We start from the raw sequence: 19,854 nt of genomic DNA, 5'->3' as shown, positions 1-19,854 counted from the left end.
ATAAAATAAAAATTACAATTAAATTTACCAAAATGATCCAGGAGGTAAAACTAAAGTATATTATAAATATTAAAGAATTAATATTTATAAAGTAATCTCTTATCCACTTATTTAGTGTTTCCTTTTCAAATTAAATATGTTTTTACCTCTTTTTCAAAGTGTTTTTTAACATGTTATATTAACTATTTGCTCTTTATATATATATATATATATATATATATATATATATATATATATATATATATATATGTTATTTGTTTTTGTTTTTGTGATACGTTTTTGAATGAATTCAATTATTTACGAAAGTGCATTTTTACCTAAATGCGAGTTGGGAATAATTTTCCCTTCAACCAATTTGGTACCCCCACATGGGGAGCGGTATATATATATTTTTTTTTAAATATGATTATCTACTCAGTGGATAATTATATTTTAAAAACACTGTTTATATATGTAAATATATATGTATATATATGCATATATATATGTATATATATGCATATGTATATATATGTATATATGCATATATATATATATATGTATACATATGTATATATAGATGTGTATATGTATTTATATATACATGTATGCATATATACATGTATATATATATATTTATACATTATATATGTATATATATATATTATATATGTATATATATATATTATATATGTATATATTTTCTTAAGCAATATAAATGACAGTTAATCGCTACAATACAAAACTTGCTTATTCATACGTGTCATCCTCATTTCATTCTGCATCATTTATTTTAGGATTCTGTGACGTTGGACAAATGAGCAAAGATATGGCGGAAGTTTGTCTTCAAACTTGATTTGGTTTTCTTGAATGAGATGGGCCACCATGCACTTTAAGGCAAGCGGTTGCCCAGCTGGGAAAAGCTGATCTGAATTCCGCAGATAGCTGTAGGTCTTCAGTCTGAACGGTCCGAGGCTGTCCATCCGTTCGCTGAGGTAGGAGTAATAGACATTACGCGTGATCGCGTCGCTGATATTCTCTTCCAGAAGAATCATATCAAAAAGTTCCCATCGTCCATGCAGGCGGACAGTCACAATTGTCCGCCCTGTTTCCAGAACGGGACTTCCAGGTTCCACGTCGCTGGGTTTTGATTCAAACGGTAGGCAAAACTGCAGGCGGAGACTCTCATCTTCCTGCAAGCCATTCAAAAGTTGTAAAAGATTTAGAAGGTGGAGAAAAAGTTCCTGCAAGGTATTTGAAGATAAAGCACCCGACACTAACCAACATGTATCAGTCTTTTTTGAAAAGTACCATTTCTGTGTAACATAGCGAAACATTGCCTCTAGGGGTACAATAAATCCTTCAAGCGGTGCATCTATCTTTCCATGGATGGCATACATCCGACAGAGAAGGAAAGCCATCCCTGTGACAAAGTAACTGTCTATGGTTTGAGGGTGTTTACAGTAGCACTGGAGAAGGCGGCAGTAGACATCCCAGGCCTGTCGGGGGTCTGAAGAAACCCAAGTTATCATTGCAGCTGCTCGAAGAGCCTGAATCCGTTCCCCCCTGCGGGGACCTAACAATAGTTCAGAAGCCATAAGCGCATGGAACTCGGCTATGAAATCATATCCATGAGAATCTTGTAGTTTCTCCCGAAGAAGTTGTTCTGTTTCCGGATGGAAGAATTGAATTGGTTTGTTCTTTGGATATCTGCACTCGGTGAGGAGATAGAGTAACATTTTGTACTGGCGATGGTACGCAGCATACGTGAAGGCATCAAAATCGGCAGAGTTCTTGAGATATGGGTCCATCCCAAGACGAAGCAGGAATTTACACATCTTGAGATTCCCCCGCCAGATGGCGTAGTGAAGAAGAGTATTACCTCGGCATCCTTGAGACCAAACCTCCATTGATGGCTAAAATATAAAATCATAAAAAGGCGGACATACATGAAGTGACATACATTACAAAGGCTGCTGCAAAGAAGGCGGGTTCCCTCTATCGTGCTAGAAAACTACTCACACCTGAGAGTATCTCGTACGTCTACAAAGCTACCATTCGCCCACGCATGGAGTATTGCTGTCGCATCTTGACTGGTGCATCTACCACTAGTTTCTCCCTTTTGGACAAGGTTCAAAGAAGTGTCTTCAATCTAATAGGTCCCTCTTTGTCAACTAAGCTCCAACCCCTGTCTCATCCCCATGCCTTTTTTACAAGTATTCCACTTGTGCCCCCTTGACGTACATGCCCCTGACAAACCTGCTTAGCGACAAAATCACACTCCTTCACTGTTGGGGTCCCTAAAATTCCAGAAAGCTTTCTATTCTATCAGCTTCTTCCCTCAAACAGCGACACTTTGGAATTCCTTTCCTACTACTTGCTTCTCTGACTGTACTGATATGCAGAAGTTTAAATGTAAACTAACATCTTGTTCATCTTTCCTAAGTATAGTTCCGAATAGTAGCCCCTTACATCCAAGTGGCGATACGCCTTGTTTGAGATGAACGCGAGTAAAAACAAAAAGAAAAGAAAAAAAGAAGAAAAAGGAAAAGAAAGAAAAAAGAAAAAAGGAAAAGAAGAAAAAATAAAAAGAAAAAAGAAGAAGAAAAAAGGAAGAAAAAGAAGAAAAAAAAGACAAGAAAATAAAAATTAATGTAATAAAAAGTAAATTCATTCTTTTTCTGCTGATGTTTATGCCACACATTTTTTGTCAGCGGAACGTCAGGAGAGACAAATTTAAATTTGAAAACTGTAGAGTCTTCAACCTAATAGGTGCCACACTATCAAGCAAAGTTATACCCCTGTCTCATCACCGCAATGGTGCATCCCTGTGCCTGTTTTACTAGTTCTTTAATGGAATGTGCTCTGGCGAACTTGTAGCACTCGTGCCTCCTCAGCGTAAATACCACCAGATTAACCCAACAAGCAGCAAAATTCCACCCCTCCATCGTAGAGCTTCATAGAAGGCACAATGAAAATCGTTTCAGACCCTAAAAATAACTAGTCTATGTGAAAATAGTAAACCAATGCAAACTTAGAAACTCCTATAAAACAAACCGCCAAAAGCTAGCGAGACAGACTTGACTACCATAAGGAAGGGCCTCAGAACATTTGCTCAACCTCCTCCCCCCATTCTGTTGGCTGGGGATGGAGGAAAGTTGCAAAAGAAAGGACTCAATAAAAGCTGTCTTCATCTCGCGCGCACACACTAGCGAGAGTCAAGCAAACAGAAACGAATTATTATCCACACACACACACATACACACTGACAAGAACAAGTAAACCAACGCCCACACATACACAATGCCACGCTGCCAAATACTCACATACATATATTACTTTACATACGCATTATTTACACTATAAACATATGTTTAATATGCACGTCTGCGTATATATCCTTCATTTTCTTCCTTTACCAAAATATAACTTTTATAAACAATTTATATTAAATGTCAGTGTGATTCTTAGCAATACTCAAAGACGCTATCATTATCCAAAATGACCTCGACCAAAGCCAAGCAAAAAACCATGCCACACAATAACGTGAATTGCAAGCTTGCACCTAGTAATAGGAAAACAGTTTTCTTTTGTCCGGTAGCAATGTTGAACTTGGGTATGTAAAAATAATATTAAAAACCATATTTTCCATAAAGGGTTAGATTAGGTAGAGGTGGAAAATTCCTTTGAAAGTTAAAATATAGGAAGTTGGTCGACATGTCAGAATCTTGCAGCATAGACAAAGAAGCCGCCACACACCTGCTAGTATCTTGTAGCGATAAAGACATCATTGGCTTTTGCATTGTTGCTGCATATGGTCTGGTGTATCAACCACTAATCTGTATCTCTTGGACAGGGTACAAAAAAAAAAAAGTGTCTCTAACTTGATGGTCCCGCACTGTCAACCAAGCTCCACCCACATTGCCACATTGTTGACTTCCTCTATTTGTTTTACAAGTATTTTGACGGAATATGCTAAGACAAGCTTACTGCACTTACACTCCCTAAATGTAAATATTCCCAATTAACTCAACTAGCAGCAACATCCCATCCCTTCACTGCAAATGTCCCCACAGATGCAAGAAAAAATTACTAGTCTAATAGTGTCTTTCTTCGGACTGTTTGCATTTGGAATCCTCTCCCTGCTCCCTGTTTCCTTGACAATACGAACATGCAGAAATTTAAATGTAATGTGAATAAACATCTTGCCGACCTACTCAGAATGTTTTCCTCCACTATAAATCTGGGGTCTAATTACAGTATCCACTTATGTTGCAATCTGCCTTGTTCGGGAGTGAATTAAAGGAAAATAGGGAAAAATTAAAAATGATCGAAATTCATAAGATCTACTTACTGCGATTTACCGCTGACCTCGATTTAGTTATCATTTCTGCGATTCCAAAGATAACTCGTTTCCTGCTATTCCCTAATTCTTGGCAATTCTTTGATTTTGACTTCATCCACTGACGCCTTTGTTTCGGCTCGTCGTAGAATTGTAATTAAATCGCGTTTTTAATATTCGATTTATCATAAGCACGTTTTCTGTTTCTTCAAGAATTTCCAAATAAGGATGATGATTGTGGAAGCTTCGGCTAGATTTGTCAGTGTTTGTTATCAAACTGGAAGACATGCGATACGGACAACATTGAGATAAGATGGCGACAAGTTTACTGCACGTCATTTCTGAAGATGAGTTTGCCAAGCTGTAGGCATTCATTTTTTTCTTGACACCAACACGAAACACGAGACAATAAAAGTGTTCGCTTGATCCATTACTTCTTTCTGAAAGTCGAAATCATATCAACTCTTTGAAAGAGTCCGAATAAATCATAACAGAGATGGATTGGCCGAATCTCTTAGAACATGTGATTCCACCTCGTCAAGATATGAGCAACACAAACTGATGACCTGGATGTCCCAAATTCAAATCCAGTTCATTCTACAAAAAAAAAACACTTTCACTTATGATGTTGGCAACCTTCACGTGGTCTCTATCGTAAGTACCGGATATCTTCCTGGAAATAATCCTGGCTAGAAAAATATCAGGGAAACCAATGCCAACAATAGAATCTTCGGATTCATACAATATGATAACCGTAAAGTGAAGAATAACAAGGAAGACGTGGAAGCCCGTACGATGGTTGAGGGGTTGGTGTTTGGAGTCATTTAAGGTCATAGAATCGTTTATTTTGTTTATTTTTTCTCCTCATCAGAATGGTCTGATCCAAATGAGAGAATCATGTGCAGGATTCTTGTATATTCAAGATCGAATCCATCGAATTGGAAACTTCTGAAAAGAAAAAAAAAAAAAAAAAAAAAAAAAAGAAGAAAAACTTATTAATATATTAATCCATATGTTGTCCAAAATTAGGTTTTCGTAATTTGGTACATGTGTTATTTTTATTATCTTTGTTTTGCTGACGTTGAGGAAGAGTTCTGCTGTTACATTGGCAACTTTTACCTTGCTTTTTTTTTTTTTTACATAGGCATAACCATTTATCAAGGCCAGAGACCACTCAAGGATAAGGGTTAAGAGTGTACAGTAGTCAATTGGACAATATAGTAATCGTTAGTAATAGAAATTCGGTAAATTTGTTAACCTAAGTGGAACGGCTCATCAAGAACTTGTTTACGTTGGACTTGAAGACAACCATATTGTTGTCAGCTGGAAAGCAGAAAAATGGAAGACAATTCCACAGGTGTGCAGTTCTAAGAAAGAAGCTTTGTTCATGGAATCTACGTTTAGGTTTAGGTACAGATAAAGCGTGGGGGGAATTATTGATAGTGTTTTCAGCTAGACGAGTGTTTCTTGTGAAAGTTTGGCGAGGGGGACCATAGACTGAAGCTCAGTCAAACACTTTCCATGAAAATAACGATACATCAGAGACAAACTCGCAACATCTCTTCTGTGAGATAGAGGTTGCAGGGAAGAGAAAAGGATATCTCCTATGAGGCTACGAAGTCTATTTTGAACTCTATCAAGGCAGGATAAGTCCTTTCTAGCAACTCCTGCCCAGATGTGGCAACAGTATTCCATCATTCCTTGAAGTTAAAAATGTAACAGGCTACTATTTAGGATTATATATGTCTAACAGGGGATTGTGGGGAGTTGAGCAATCAGATGTCTGTTCACATTACATTTAAGCTTCTGCAGGTTAGTAATAGTCAGGGAAGGCGGAAACAGGGACGGTATTCCCAAGTTATCAGACCAAGGGAAGAAATTATTAGAGTACAAAGCTTTCTGGCATCTAAATAACTCAACAGTGAAGGGGTAGGATTTTGCTGCGTGTCGGGTTAATCAGGGGTATTTACGTTGAAGAGGGACAAGTGCTACGAGTTCATCAGAGCACATGCCATAAAAGGACTTGTAAAACAGGCACATGGATGTAACATTGCGGCAATGGAAAAGGTTGAAAATTTTAGAATTTACAAATTTATTTTCAATAATATTTTATTTATTTCAAAGGTGAGAGCGAAAAAGAAAGAGTAAGCTCAACTAATGGAGAAAGAACGAGAGTAGCTTCTTATACAAGGTAGTCACGTTTGCCATTTGTTCACATGACATCTTTATTGCTCCTTTCTGCAATGGCTGTAATTTAGAACCTTGTGTCACACCATTGATGCAATTAACCAAGCTATTGCATAAATAAATAAATACAAAAGATATGTAACACTTGGGACCGTTTATATGAATATTAAATAAGAATAGATATATTTAAAAAAAAAAAAATTATGTGGTAAAGAGAGGCAATTCTCATCATCTTAGATACGAGTTATCCCCCTTGTATTACAATTGAAAGCATAATTTGAATTATTATTATTATTATTATTATTATTATTATTATTATTATTATTATTAATAATAATAATAATAATAATAATAATAATAATAATAATAATAATAATAATCATCATCATCATCATCACTTACAAATAAATAAAAATATACATTTACATAAAAGCAAGTGATAATAACACCTGGTATAATAATAATGTATATATTATTCTGCTTGTTCCTTCCTAACGTTACACTTTGAAAAAGGCCAAATAAAATTTGGGAAAGCCAAACTGCTTTAAAAAGAGAGGGAAAAAAGGCCAAATTACCGAAATTTTGGCTCTAGATAGGCCAATCTAGCAACCCCTGGCAAGAATATGAGAATGGCCTCCCTATGATGTAGCCTCGTTTTCGAATATCACTATAATAACATATGATCATTGCTGCATTGCTGCAATAATGTGAAAAAGGAACTTGTAATAATTTCAACATGCAATGGTTTTTCAATGAAGAACGAAGTCAGTGAAATGTTTAGGGAGAAAAGAAAACATTATCTGCCAACAATTGAACTAAACTGAAGGAATAAATTAAAGGTTGTGTCTTAAAATGTGATTTAATATTTATATTGAACTATGTAGCACAATATTACTTTCTGAGTACATTTAGCAGATATTAATTTATCTCATTTGGGTCAGTTCTATATTTAGAATACAATGGACACTATTTTTATAGAAATATTAATACATTCATTTTCTGTCAAATAATAATAATAATAAAAAAATTGTGCTATCCAGAAAAATATCAGTTTTATCAAAACATATTTGTTGATTAAATATATTTCTCACTAGCAGAGAGACCTGACATTGCCCGGAATTTAATGAGAATCAACTAGTGTTTTGCGCTCCCATATTTTTATTGTCATCAAAAATCGGTGGAATCGACCATTTTTCAATCAAATCCATTGATTGCCTGATTTAGTTGGCAAGCCATCGCAGTGCCCCAGGGGGAAGCTTTATATGCTTCTCCACAGTGACTTAGTCCACAAAACATTGCACTGTAGAGAACCTACCGTTCATTTTATATCATTAATTTTATATAATGGCTTGAATTCAAGTTAAAAATGCAAAAGTCAAGTATCATGCTTCAATTGTACTCTAAACATAAGAATTTATTTCAAACGCACCCCTGTCATATCAAAGAATCTTCTGTTGATTTTATATGTCAGGCTTTTCAGCTTGTGAGGTAATAAAACTTCTCAAATGCACTCGTGATGTTAGGCTGTGTAAGGTATTAATTTGGGTCCAAACCGCCTGTTCCTTCTCGCACCGGATATTTTCAATTATTGATTATAAATACGTATTGAACACATTCCAATACAAAACCTATTTTTAAAAAAAAATTTTTTTTAAGTGCCCGGCACATAAAGTACCTTCATGTGAAATTTCATAAAAATAGGCCCAGTCGTTTCCGAGTCTACAGGGAACGAATTCACATACACACAGCCAAAGTTCCTTTTATATAATTGTAGAGATTCCGTAGAGATTCCACAGGTCCTGCTAGTAACATAACAATTTATTGATAAACAAACACAACTCTAACACCTGTCAATCAAGGAATCATAATAAAGGTACTAAAACTCTTTGGGTATAGCAAGAGTTCTGAAACTGAAGATATGCTTAGGAAGGTGACGCTGTTTTACAATTTGTCATTATTTTGAGGGAGACAACTCTCTTTTACTAAGAGATTCGTTCTTTTTTTTTTATCGCATTATTTAGGACGCTAATAATGCTGTTACTAAGTTTTCACGAACGGTTTACACAAAACATACTTTTACATTTTTCGTTCGTCTTTTTGGAGGTGGGTATTCAATTATAAAACTTGGGTAGCTTTTTAACCGGTGCTTTTGCAGTTTAATTAACCGGGTTTTTTTTTTGTTGTTGTTGTTTTCGTAAGTAACGTGTTGACATTAACCGAGCAGAAGAACCGTTTAATATTTCACATAAATTCTGTTTACAATGGCGCCCACTCCCCCCAATGAAAAAAAAAAAAAAAAAAAAAAGACATAAAAGTATTTTTTTGTAAACCGCTTCTGAAAACCTACTGACAGCAATATTAGCCTCCTAAATTATGAAATGAAAAAAATTAACAAATTTCTTAGTAAAACAGAGTTGTCTCCCTCGGAACAATGACAAATTGTAAAACAGCGCTGGAATGGTAGAAGGAAAACGAAAGAGAAGGAAGGCCGTGCCAACACTGACGTGACAATGTCTATATGTGGCCACAGCTAAGTTTAACTCAACTTAATTATAGAACAAAAAACATGGAAAGTACTTTCTCATGTCCGTGTGTAATGTAGTTTAACCAGAAATAGCGAAATATAATATAAACAAATATTGACTGACTTTTTTTTTATTATTGCAACAAGCGTTTATCGTGAATCGTTTGCCATTTGAAAGTGATTTCAAGGTTTTTAAATTGACGCATAAAAAGTGATTTCTTGTTAAAATTAAAATAACGCTCATTACTATTGGCGACATAAATTATGTTAAAGCAAATTAGTTGAAAAACAATTTATTTTTACGAGCATATTTTTACAACAACCAACAAAAGAAAAATAGGACACAAACAAACAAAACACATATACAACAAAAAATGTTACCAAAAGCAAGATAAATTACTCTTCTACCTACGTGGATGAGTTTTTTTTTTTTTGGGGGGGGGGGGGTTGTTTTGTTTTGTTTTTTGTGCTTTAACTTATTTTAAAGCGTTTGTTTACTTTGGAAAAAAAGTAGTGTCAAGTCTGTGGAATTAGAATGAAAAAAAAATGACGGTGTCATTACAGCCATTTGGATCCTCGATAATCGCTCAAAAGTCGAATAAACAGGAAATGAGAACATTACATTTTCGCATCATTGCTGACATTTATTTGATGGGTTTCTACCAGTATTTTGTTTGATTTTAGATTTTTGAGTGAATATTGAGGATCTAAATGGCTATAACAAAGCCACGTTTTGTTTTTGTTTTGTTTTTGTTTTTTTGTTCTAATTCAGACTTGACACTACTGTTGCTTTCAAGTAAAAAAATAAAAAAATAAAAAAGTAAAAAAATTTAAAAAACACAAAAAAAACTTATTCAGGTAGGTAGAAAAGTAATTTATCTTGCCTTTAGTAACATTTATCTGTTGTGCAGGAAGTGACAATGGTCTAGTGAATCACGGGCTGACAACCTGGGCGTCCCAAGTTCGAATCCAGTTCGTTCCACAAAAATCATTTTCGCTTACGATGTTGGCAACCTTCTCGTGGTCTCTCCTGTAAATACCTGATGTTTTTCTAGAAAGAATTGACTAGACAAATACCAGGGAGACAAATGCCAACAATAGAATATCTGGAGTCATACGATATGATGATTATGATTTGTTGTATTTTTACTTTTGATGTTAGCACAATTAGGAGATGGGTTCGTAGAGTGACAACAGGGATATGAGTTACAAAGCATACTCTGGACTTTTACAACTGATGCATCAGAAAAGTCTGGCAAAAGTGCATTGAGAATGGTGATGACTATGTAGAAAAAATAAAGAAGTTCAAGTGTAATGCGAACAGACATCTTGCTGCTTAACTCCCTACATAGTATCCCTGCAACTTATGTCCACGGTTTACAAAAACATACTTTTATGTCTACATCAAAGTAGTACTGTGCCTTGTTAGGGGTGAAAATGGAATTAAAAACAAAACAGTGAAGCATGCATGGTCCCCTGCAGAATGGTTAATTGTAGATATAGACCGTTTCATACCCTCAAAAAAATTCCAGCAAAAACCTCACAGCCAGATGTACTGAGACTTAAGCCGCTTTCAGGATTGCCAGCAACCACTGTAAAAAAGTAATAAAGAATGCAAGAGAGTTATATGCTCAGTTCGTTAAGTCAAAAGTAGCTGAGCAGTGGCTTGGTTCCCACCAGTTTTGGCAAATAGCAAACAGAATCCTGAACAGAAGCATGTGCTCTATCCCAACTATCATAAATGGACCTGAGGTCATCTCGTCAGCATTAGACAAAGCCAAACTCTTTGCCAAGAACTTTGCAGCTAATTCTACCCTTTGCGACCAAGGCCGCCAACCCCCAATATTTCCTCCTGTATCAGCAAACACGCTATATGGTACACAAATATCTGTACATGATGTTGCCAAGCTAATCAAAAACCTTGATTCCAGTAAAGCAACCAGCCCTGACGGTATTCCAATTATAGTACTCAAAAAACTTCAACCAGAACTAGCTCCCATACTTACAAAACTGTTTAAACGCTGTCTTAAGGAGAATTGCTTCCCATCACCCTGGAAAATCTCATCAGTATGCCCTGTATTTAAGAATTCAGGTGATCGCTTATCCCCCTCTCAGTACAGGCCAATAATTCTCCTGTGCGTCATGAGTAAGTTGCTGAAATCTGTGTTAAATAGAGAAGTAATCAACCATCTCAGCAAAAATAACCTTCTTAGTGACATGCAATATGGTTTCCATTCTACTAGATCTACAGCAGATGTGCTTAAAGGATTAGCGAATATCTCAGTGGAGGCTACCTTTCTAAGGCAATTGTTGTTAACATATCAAAGGCCTTTGATAGAGTATGACATAAAGGTTTACTTCACAAGATTTCCAGCCACAGTATAGCTGGAAATGTCTTCTCAATTATTAAATCATTTCTCTGATAGGTTCATAAGTGTAGTGGTTGATGTGCAGAAATAAGAAGCTCACAGTATTAATGCTGGAGTCCCTCAGGGGTCCATCATGGGCCCAACTCTCTTCCTCTTAATGATCTTCCAAATCACATCCTTACATCATTCGTAGACATTTATGCTGATGACACAACTATCTATGGTAGCACATCTAAGACCGTAAACGACCAAGTTCTCTCTGATTCTGTCTTTTCTGATCTTGAGCAAGTAGTACAATGGGGAAAGATGGAGCTTGTTACTTTTTATGCATCTAAAACTTTTATCTTTACATCATCAATGCTCTGATCCCCATCTGGCATCAATTGAAATGAGTGGCTCTCGTCTTGGGAAGGCCTCATGTTTTGACAAGCTTCTGGGCTTGGCCTTTACTCCTGATCTGAAATGGAACACATACATTAAATCCATTGTCAAGGCCGCTGGAAAAATGGTGGGATCCTTCTATCAATCCAGTAGATATCTCACTGCTGATGCAAGGATGTCCTTTTCTCTTCCCTTCAACTTCTATCTCACAGAAGAGATGTTACGAATTTGTCTCTGCTGTATCGTTATTTTCATGGCAAGTGCTCGACTGAGCTCCAATCTATGGTCCCCCCTCGCCAAACTTTCACAAGAAACACTCGTCTAGCAGAAAACACTATCAACAATTTCCCCCACTCTTTATCTGTGCCTAAATCTAAACGTAGATTCCATGAACAAAGCTTCTTTCTTAGAACTGCACACCTGTGGAATTGTCTTCCGTTTTCCTGCTTTCCAGCTGACTACACTATAGTTGTCTTCAAGTCTAATGTAAACAAGTTTTTGATGAGCCGTTCCATATAAGTTAACAAATTTACCGAATTTCCATCACTAACGATTACTATATTGTCCAATTTCTACTGTACACTCTTTAACTCTTATTCGCAAGTGGCCTCTTGGCCTTTATAAGTGGTGATGCCTATATAAAAAAAAATATATATTTTGTAGCCTTTAAGCTGATAATTCGGGCATTCTGCAGTATAGACAACAAAACGAAAAAGCGGTAAAAAAAAAATCAAATATGCAACAAATAAATGCTACCAAAGGTAAGTTAAGTTACTCTTCTACCTACTTGGATAAGTTTTGGTATTTCAATTTATTTTAAAGTATTTATTTACTTCAAAACACAAGTAGTGTCGAGTGCTTAAGTTAGAACGAGAACAAAATATTTGACATGGAAATCACTCCAGACAAAGCATGAAGTCATTTGAAATTTTATGACCAAACAATAGTCATTAAATTATTAATTGAATTACATTTTTATGAAATTAAAATTATGTTGGTTAAGATAATGTTGTTTTAATAGCAGTCATCTTAAAGCTGAAAAGTTCAAAATAAACTACAAATTCTAGTCATTTTCAATCCTCTCATAATGTTTTTTATCATTCAACAATCTACCTCAAAGACTGATACTCGATTCATGCAAGATGCCTGTTTCCCACCTGACTACAGCTTAGATGTCTTCAAGTCCAACATAAACAAATTCCTGATGAACCGCCCCCTTAAGTAAGACACTTTATCAAATCTCCATTACTAACGATTACTACGATACTATCCCATTCCTTACTGTACACACAATAACCTTTATCCTCGAGTGGCTTCCGGGCCTTGATAAGTGTTGACCTCCATGTAAAAAAAAATTTTTTTTAAAAGATGGTCCAAAAGCAATCTGAAGCATTCCACACGTTTCTGTGGCATTTTTTAAAGTTTAAAACAGAATTTTATTGCATATCATTCTTCTAAAGTGTCTTCTCATCCAGATTGCATTTTTGAATCCACCAGCTGTGACAACCAAGCTTTAGTAGGGTGTATTCCAATTCCTGTTGTAGCTGTTCATTTGAACCTGAAATCATAAAAATTGGTCAGATATCTCGTAAGAAGTATAGCAAAAATATGCTAAATTTTCAAGAGTTTATGACAATTTTAAATGCCTGTACAAAAAAGTCTGGAACTTATTGAAGGCACCTCGTATCTTAAACTTAAATTCAAGCCATACATAAAAATAATTTTATAAAATCAACTCTAGGTTCTCTACAGTGCAATGTAGACTACAATGTATTGTGGACTAAGTAACTGTGGAGAGGCATGTGAAGCTTCCTCCCACTGCACCACATTGAATCTTTGACTAAAATAAGCAATCAATCGATTTGATTGAAAAAATGGGCAATTTCACTGATTTCAATGACAATAAAAGTATTGGAAATGTGGAATATTCATTGTTTCTCATTCAATCCCAGCCTATGTCCGTTCTCCTCCCTGCTAGTAAATAAATCATCGACAGTGGCAGCTCCCCTTCATATCCGAGTATCGAGTTCTGTCACGAGTTCTATTTTTGCGGTTGATGTTTGTTTATCATGATTTGTGAGGCCCAGTTGGTGGTGGAATAGCTGCAGACAGTGTCCACAAGGGAGCGGAAGGGGAGGACGGTGTCATTCACAGTACTCTCTTCTCCTCCATCGCCTCTTCATTCTCCCTCCTTTTTCTTCAAAGTCCACAGTGCCATTGTATACTGATCCCCTCTACATTGCTTGATTCCTGGCAGTTTCTTCTCACGCGGACGAGCTAATGTTGGTAAATGTCAAGATGCGCTTTAGTTGATCCTTGCAGTACATTTTAGGTGCTCCTCGTGGTTTGCCATATAGGATTTTCTTGGGGAGATGTTAAGAATTTGCCTTAGTTTCAGTTACTGAAAGTGTTCTAGCATTTTCACCTCGCTTCTATATAGAGTCCTTGTTTTGCAAGCATACAAAAGACTGGAAACGATTACTGCCCAGAAGATAATGATTTTGATGACCATCGCAAGTGCATAGTTTTTAAATATGTGGGAGTTGAGGCAGCTAAAAATGGAGTGGGTTACCCGGATTCTATTCTCCATATATTTTCTGCACGTGTTAGAATACTCCTCGGATACGAGAACTGATTTACCTGCTTCAGCAGTTGGTCATTGACAGTGGTGTTAGTGTTTGGGAGCACCAGTCCAGGTAGGGGTTGAACTAATAACCTGGTCTTTTCTGTGTTGACCTGCATCCCAAATCGTTCATAGGTCATGTTGTATGTAACCACTAGTGTCTGGAGGTCTTCTGCAGTCTGACCTGGGATGGCATTGTTGTCAGCGTACTGCAGATCCCATACCGAACACATGGTGGTCTTGATTATGGCATGAAGTCGAGCAAGATTGAAAACTCTTTCATTCAAGCGGTAATGAAAGCTGATTGAGGGTATGTCTGGTGGTATCTCATTTAGCTGCTGTCTAAAGAGAGAAATATGTTGGCACCAGGATACACCTCTGCTTCAGGTCACTGGTAATGAGGGATGAGTCTGAGAGAAAGTTCTGTTACCATACTTTCTCCAGCATTCTGTTATGTAGAGTGTGCACCAGGATGACAAAGTCAGGGGGACAGATAAACCTAGTAAAAACTATTTTAAATAATCGGTTTGTATAGCTTCGTTTATGAAGTTAAGAAACCAATATTTAATATTGAATATTATCATCTGATTTGAAGTTGATCAGAAAATCAGGTTATATGTTGCAAACGATGGGAAAGGGTGGATCTTATAATTCAATGGAAGGGTTAGGGAAGCGGTATATTACCTCATACAAATCTATATATAAAGTTGAGAATGTGTGTGTGAGGGCAATTCTCAACTTATATACTCAACGAATATTTGATCTACAAACATGAAATTTGGTATATGGGGTATTCAGACATGTGGAAAACTTTATACTCGGTTTGCATCCGGAATAAAGGGCTGCTAAGAGGTAAAAATTGAAAAATTGATATTTGATGATCATCGAATTATTATCTGTTTGTCAACGGTTTCACGAGGTTTGAAAACACTTTTCAAAGATCTTGGCCCGTTAGTCTAATGTATATAGTATTTGATTCACTATGTTTCAATCCCAGCTTGAGTATTTTTTTTTACTTACAAGAAGTGAACTGTTTAAAAAAAAAATATGATATGCACATGTCTAAGTTTCTTTACGTTTTTCTTTTTACTTCATTTTTTAATAGAATTTAATGTTATGTTTAATACCCGACAACTCCGGGTACATCTTCTAGTGTGTGTATATATATATATATACATAGCAGGTTAGGACACTTTGTCCAAAGCCGGTTTTGGGTCCCAAAAGATGAAAATTGCAGGCTGTTGCTGTTCAAGGGTCTTCTCTTGTATTTGCCGTGGATAGAAGATCATGTCGATGTCCCGCAGAAAGGTTGAAACCCACATTGGGACTCAAGTAGGAAAGCTTCGGCCAGGATGAGGAGACGGTCTAGAAGAATGTGTGCAAAGATCTTTCTGGCGATGCTTAGCAGTGATATTCCCTGGTCGTTGTTGCAGTTCTCACGATCTCCCTTTTTGAAATTGTCATGACTGTTTCATCGCGGAAGTCGCTGGGTTCACCCAAATCTTCAATATAAGAAGCATAAGATGGGATGGTTGGAGGGCATGCGTCTCAGGCTAAGTTAGGTTTAAGCACCGCCCCCCCCCCACCGGCCAGCTTCTACCTCCTAACCGCTTGCTTGCTACCTTCCCGTGGTCCTCTCTGTTTCTTACTGAATGCATGCAAATGATCGAGTCGGCTGGCGGTATAATCAGTCCCTCTCATCCCTGCAGTCTTGTGGAGTTTGCTTTATGAAGCAAAATAAATAAATAAAAACAACAACAAACAAACAAAAAGACTATGCAAATCATAATTCCAGCCAGAATTTACATTTGAATTGTTGGGGTCTTGTACGGTTGTTCAGCCAACAAATGGCTAAGGGATAAACTCAAATATAAAATAAATAAATGCAACCATAGTCAATAAAACTTACTTTTCTACCTACCTGGTTCATTTTTGTTGTTGTTTTTAAGTACTTTTAAATGCTATTTTTTCCTCTCAAATATTCCCTTCTTTGTTTTATAGTTATTTCCATGGCAGGTGCTCGTCTGAGCTCCAATCCCTCGTCCCCCCCCCTCGCCAATCTTTCACGAGAAACACCCGTCTGGCTGAAACTACTGTCAATAATTTCCCCCACTCTTTATCTGTGCCTAAATCCAAATGTAGATTCCATGAGCAAAACTTCTTTCTTAGAACTGCACGCCAGTGGAACTCTCTGCCGCTTGCCTGTTTCCCATCTGACTACAACTTGGACGTCTTCAAGTCCAACATAAACAAACTCCTGACAAACCGCCCCCTTAAGTAAGACACTCTATCAAACCCCCCAATACTAATGATTACTACAATACTATCTCATTGATTACTGTACACGCAATAACCCTTATCCCTGAGTGACTTTCGGGCCTTGATAAGTGGTGACCCCCCATGTAAAAAAAAAATAAAAGATGGCTGCTGCATTCTTCATATGTCGGCAGCCATCTTTGATGCCTAACACTTCGTAAAAAGTTATTATTTGGGATATAAAAAAAAGCATTAAAACTATTTAAAAACACACAAAAAAATGAACCAGATAAGTAGAAAAGTAATTTTGGTGCTAGTGCACTTATTGATTCGCACTATTTTTAAAATAGTACTTTCAAGTTTAATTAAAGTTTTATGATGTCTGTTTTTATTAAATATAAGGTTAAAATTCAGAATAGGTACAAAACATCCTCCCCTCCCCATGTTAAGAATGGCTTTCTAAATAATAACGTTAATATTTCAGCACAGATCAATAAGTGCACTGCACTAGTACCTCTTTTCTTTTCTTTTTTTTTTTAAATTGTTAGGTGAAAATACAGAATAGTTACAAAACATTCCCCATGGTAAGAATGGCTTTCTAAATAATAACGTTAATTATTTTGGCATGGATCAATAAGTGCACTAGTACTGTAACTTTTATTGGTTATGCTAACCTTAATTTATTCAATAAAAAAAGGTAAAAAAAAAAAATCAAATATATCATAAATTTTATTGTATTTTTTTTTCTTCTTTTTTTGCCCTTTTTTTCGTTTGTTGATTTCACTGCACAATCCCTTTAATTTATTTTATTTATTTTTGCGAATACACATTAACAATCTAGAAACACTTGCATTTTCTTTTTAAATAAATATAAAAAAATATTTTAGACTTTAGATAGAGGGTTCAGTTTACTATATAAACTTATCGTAAAATGGTCACCCAGTCACCCACACCCACTTCTTGTCTACATGGTTCAGGACATTAAATAAAATAAAAAATGTAAGAAAAGTGTCATTGAATGGTGAGCATAGCATCGGGTGATTATTTGCTTAAACTGCGGCAATAAAATGCAATAAAGCTTCTTCTTTTTTTTTTAATAGTATTTACATAAATGAATCCCCATTTGTTAAATTAATAAAGTCCCCATCCCCATCTTTGTTTTTTTTGTTTTTTGTTTTTCTTTTAAAGCAAAGAACTGTAGCATTGAAACTTTTTTTCATTTCACTTACTTGAAGAGCGTGACATTGTTTTCCTCAAAAAAATAATTCCAGCAACAAAGCAAACACGACAAATCTCTCTCTCTCTCTCTCTCTCTCTCTCTCTCTCTCTCTCTCTCTTGTATATATATATTATTGATATTTATTTACATAAACCACACAATTCTGACGTGTTGAGTTAAATAGTAGTACGACTTTTCAAGCTAACTATTACGTCTACAAATGTCTATACTTAATTCCATTTAGAGAGTGTTCTTTCCGGCATCGGAATCAAAGTGATGGTGTGTGTTTGGGGGGGGGGTCCAATTCCTCATTTAATTCCAACCTGCTATCTCACACATTCCAACCGAGAGATCTTTTTAAGATTCTAAGCATCCTTTTAATTGCACTTGTTCGTATTTCTCTTGCACTTGGTTTACCGGGTATATTTGCCATGAGTCCGATTGCTCTTATAATTAATTGAATGATGGAGATCTTCCCAGGATTCCAGTTTCTTTCCATGCCATACATAACACCTTGGCATTTCGTTATCATTTTTGGAATATGACATTTTTGTTCCATGACATGTGTATGCATCATAAAGATTTTTTCTGCATTTCTGTTTTTTTAATTAGGTTGAATTCTAGACAAGCACCTGAGTTTCTAGGAAATATCAAATTCACAAGCGGTCCCTAATGGCATTTATATCCCGGCCAGTGGAGATGATGATGTTAGTATTTCGCAGAGTAGTATCGACCTCCTCCCAATTACACCATCTGGTATTTCCAAATGGTCACTTAACTGGTACTGACCGGGCTCAACGTTGCTTAACTTTGGTGATCTAATGAGTGCAATAATCCAAAACCATGATTATCATTCACGCATTTTTTTGTTTTGTTTTGTTTCTTTCATTCTTTATTCAGAAAAAATTTAGTATGAAACAAAAAAAAATGGAAGAAAATGTAAATTTCTTCAGATTTCTGCAACTTTCTCGTGGAATACAAACCAAAATAAACAACAAAAAACAAATTTTGACAAAAGGCGTCCATTATTCGTATTATCTTATTCTCATCTTGAGTGTTATTTTCACAACGTTTCGGTCGATGTAACCTCCGACCTTCTTTAGATGTATCTTATCAAACTCAGGAATCTTTCCATTGAACTCGGGAATCTGTAGGGATTTCGAACAGAACCCTTTATTTAATTCATAGGCGTAGTATGTTCTTGTTCCATCAGCCATGATTGAGGAGAAGTCCTGCGTAATACACAATTGTATTTTGAGCATCGCCCACACTGAGGATTGGACCTTCGACTTCAATAGAGTGTAAGTTACAACTGAATTTTACTAAGTACTTTATCCACTATGCCACGGATCCTTGCAGGCAATTATACAGGGTGTTCAAAAAGTCACTGAAGAGTTAAAAATCTTTGTCATTTTACCATTAATCATTTTTTTTTTTCTCTTTCAGATATTTTACAGATAATAATTTGGAAATTAATTATGGATAAGTACAGCATTGAACAATGTACGCAAGTTGTGAAATTGTTTTATTAAAATCAGGCAATGCTTTGGCGACAACATTATCTCTCGCTATGGCAATGTCAAATGGCCACCACTTTCCCCAGACTTGACTAGCCCCGACTTTTTCTTATGGGGATATCTTTAAAAAAGAGTCTATGTTAACAAACTCCAAACCCTGCAAAAAATTGAAAGAAAACATCAGGAACGAAATAAGGGAGCTAAATCACAATTCAGCGATTCTGCAATCTGTCATGAGTAATGTTTTGGAAAGAGCACAAATATGCAAAGCTGAAAATGAGCAATATTTAAAAGACATTATTTTTCATAAATAATGATCGCTTGAATTTGCATTGTTTTTTTTTTTTGTTGTTGTTGTTTTTTTTAATTCCCCAATGTTTTAGTCAAATTGTTTTAAAATTACAGAAAGATATCATCAAAAATAAAGAATCTATTTAAGTTCAAAATCCTTCAGTGG

The 19,854-nt window shown here is 35.9% G+C and overlaps 1 protein-coding gene across 1 annotated transcript; it reads right to left on the bottom strand.

The window, feature by feature from the left end:
• Positions 1-710: 710 nt before the first annotated feature.
• Positions 711-18,116, bottom strand: LOC145242615 (uncharacterized). The gene is made up of 3 exons (XM_080105729.1): positions 17,891-18,116; positions 4,334-5,269; positions 711-1,895 (listed from the first exon to the last, which is right to left on the bottom strand). Exon 3 carries the CDS (start codon positions 1,887-1,889, stop codon positions 768-770), a length of 1,122 nt encoding a protein of 373 aa, XP_079961855.1. The 5' UTR covers positions 1,890-1,895; positions 4,334-5,269; positions 17,891-18,116; the 3' UTR covers positions 711-767.
• Positions 18,117-19,854: the final 1,738 nt, after the last annotated feature.

This window comes from Euprymna scolopes, chromosome 21, assembly GCF_053919585.1.
Source record: "Euprymna scolopes isolate OS-2025 chromosome 21, ASM5391958v1, whole genome shotgun sequence".
Taxonomy (NCBI): domain Eukaryota; kingdom Metazoa; phylum Mollusca; class Cephalopoda; order Sepiida; family Sepiolidae; genus Euprymna; species Euprymna scolopes.
The sequence above is the reverse complement of the archived record's forward strand: the minus strand, read 5'-3'. Positions and strand labels throughout refer to the sequence as shown.

What these genes read in the sequence shown, in the direction of transcription:
- LOC145242615 (XM_080105729.1), bottom strand. Translation starts at nt 1,889, where the DNA reads ATGGAGGTTTGGTCTCAAGGATGCCGAGGTAATACTCTTCTTCACTAC.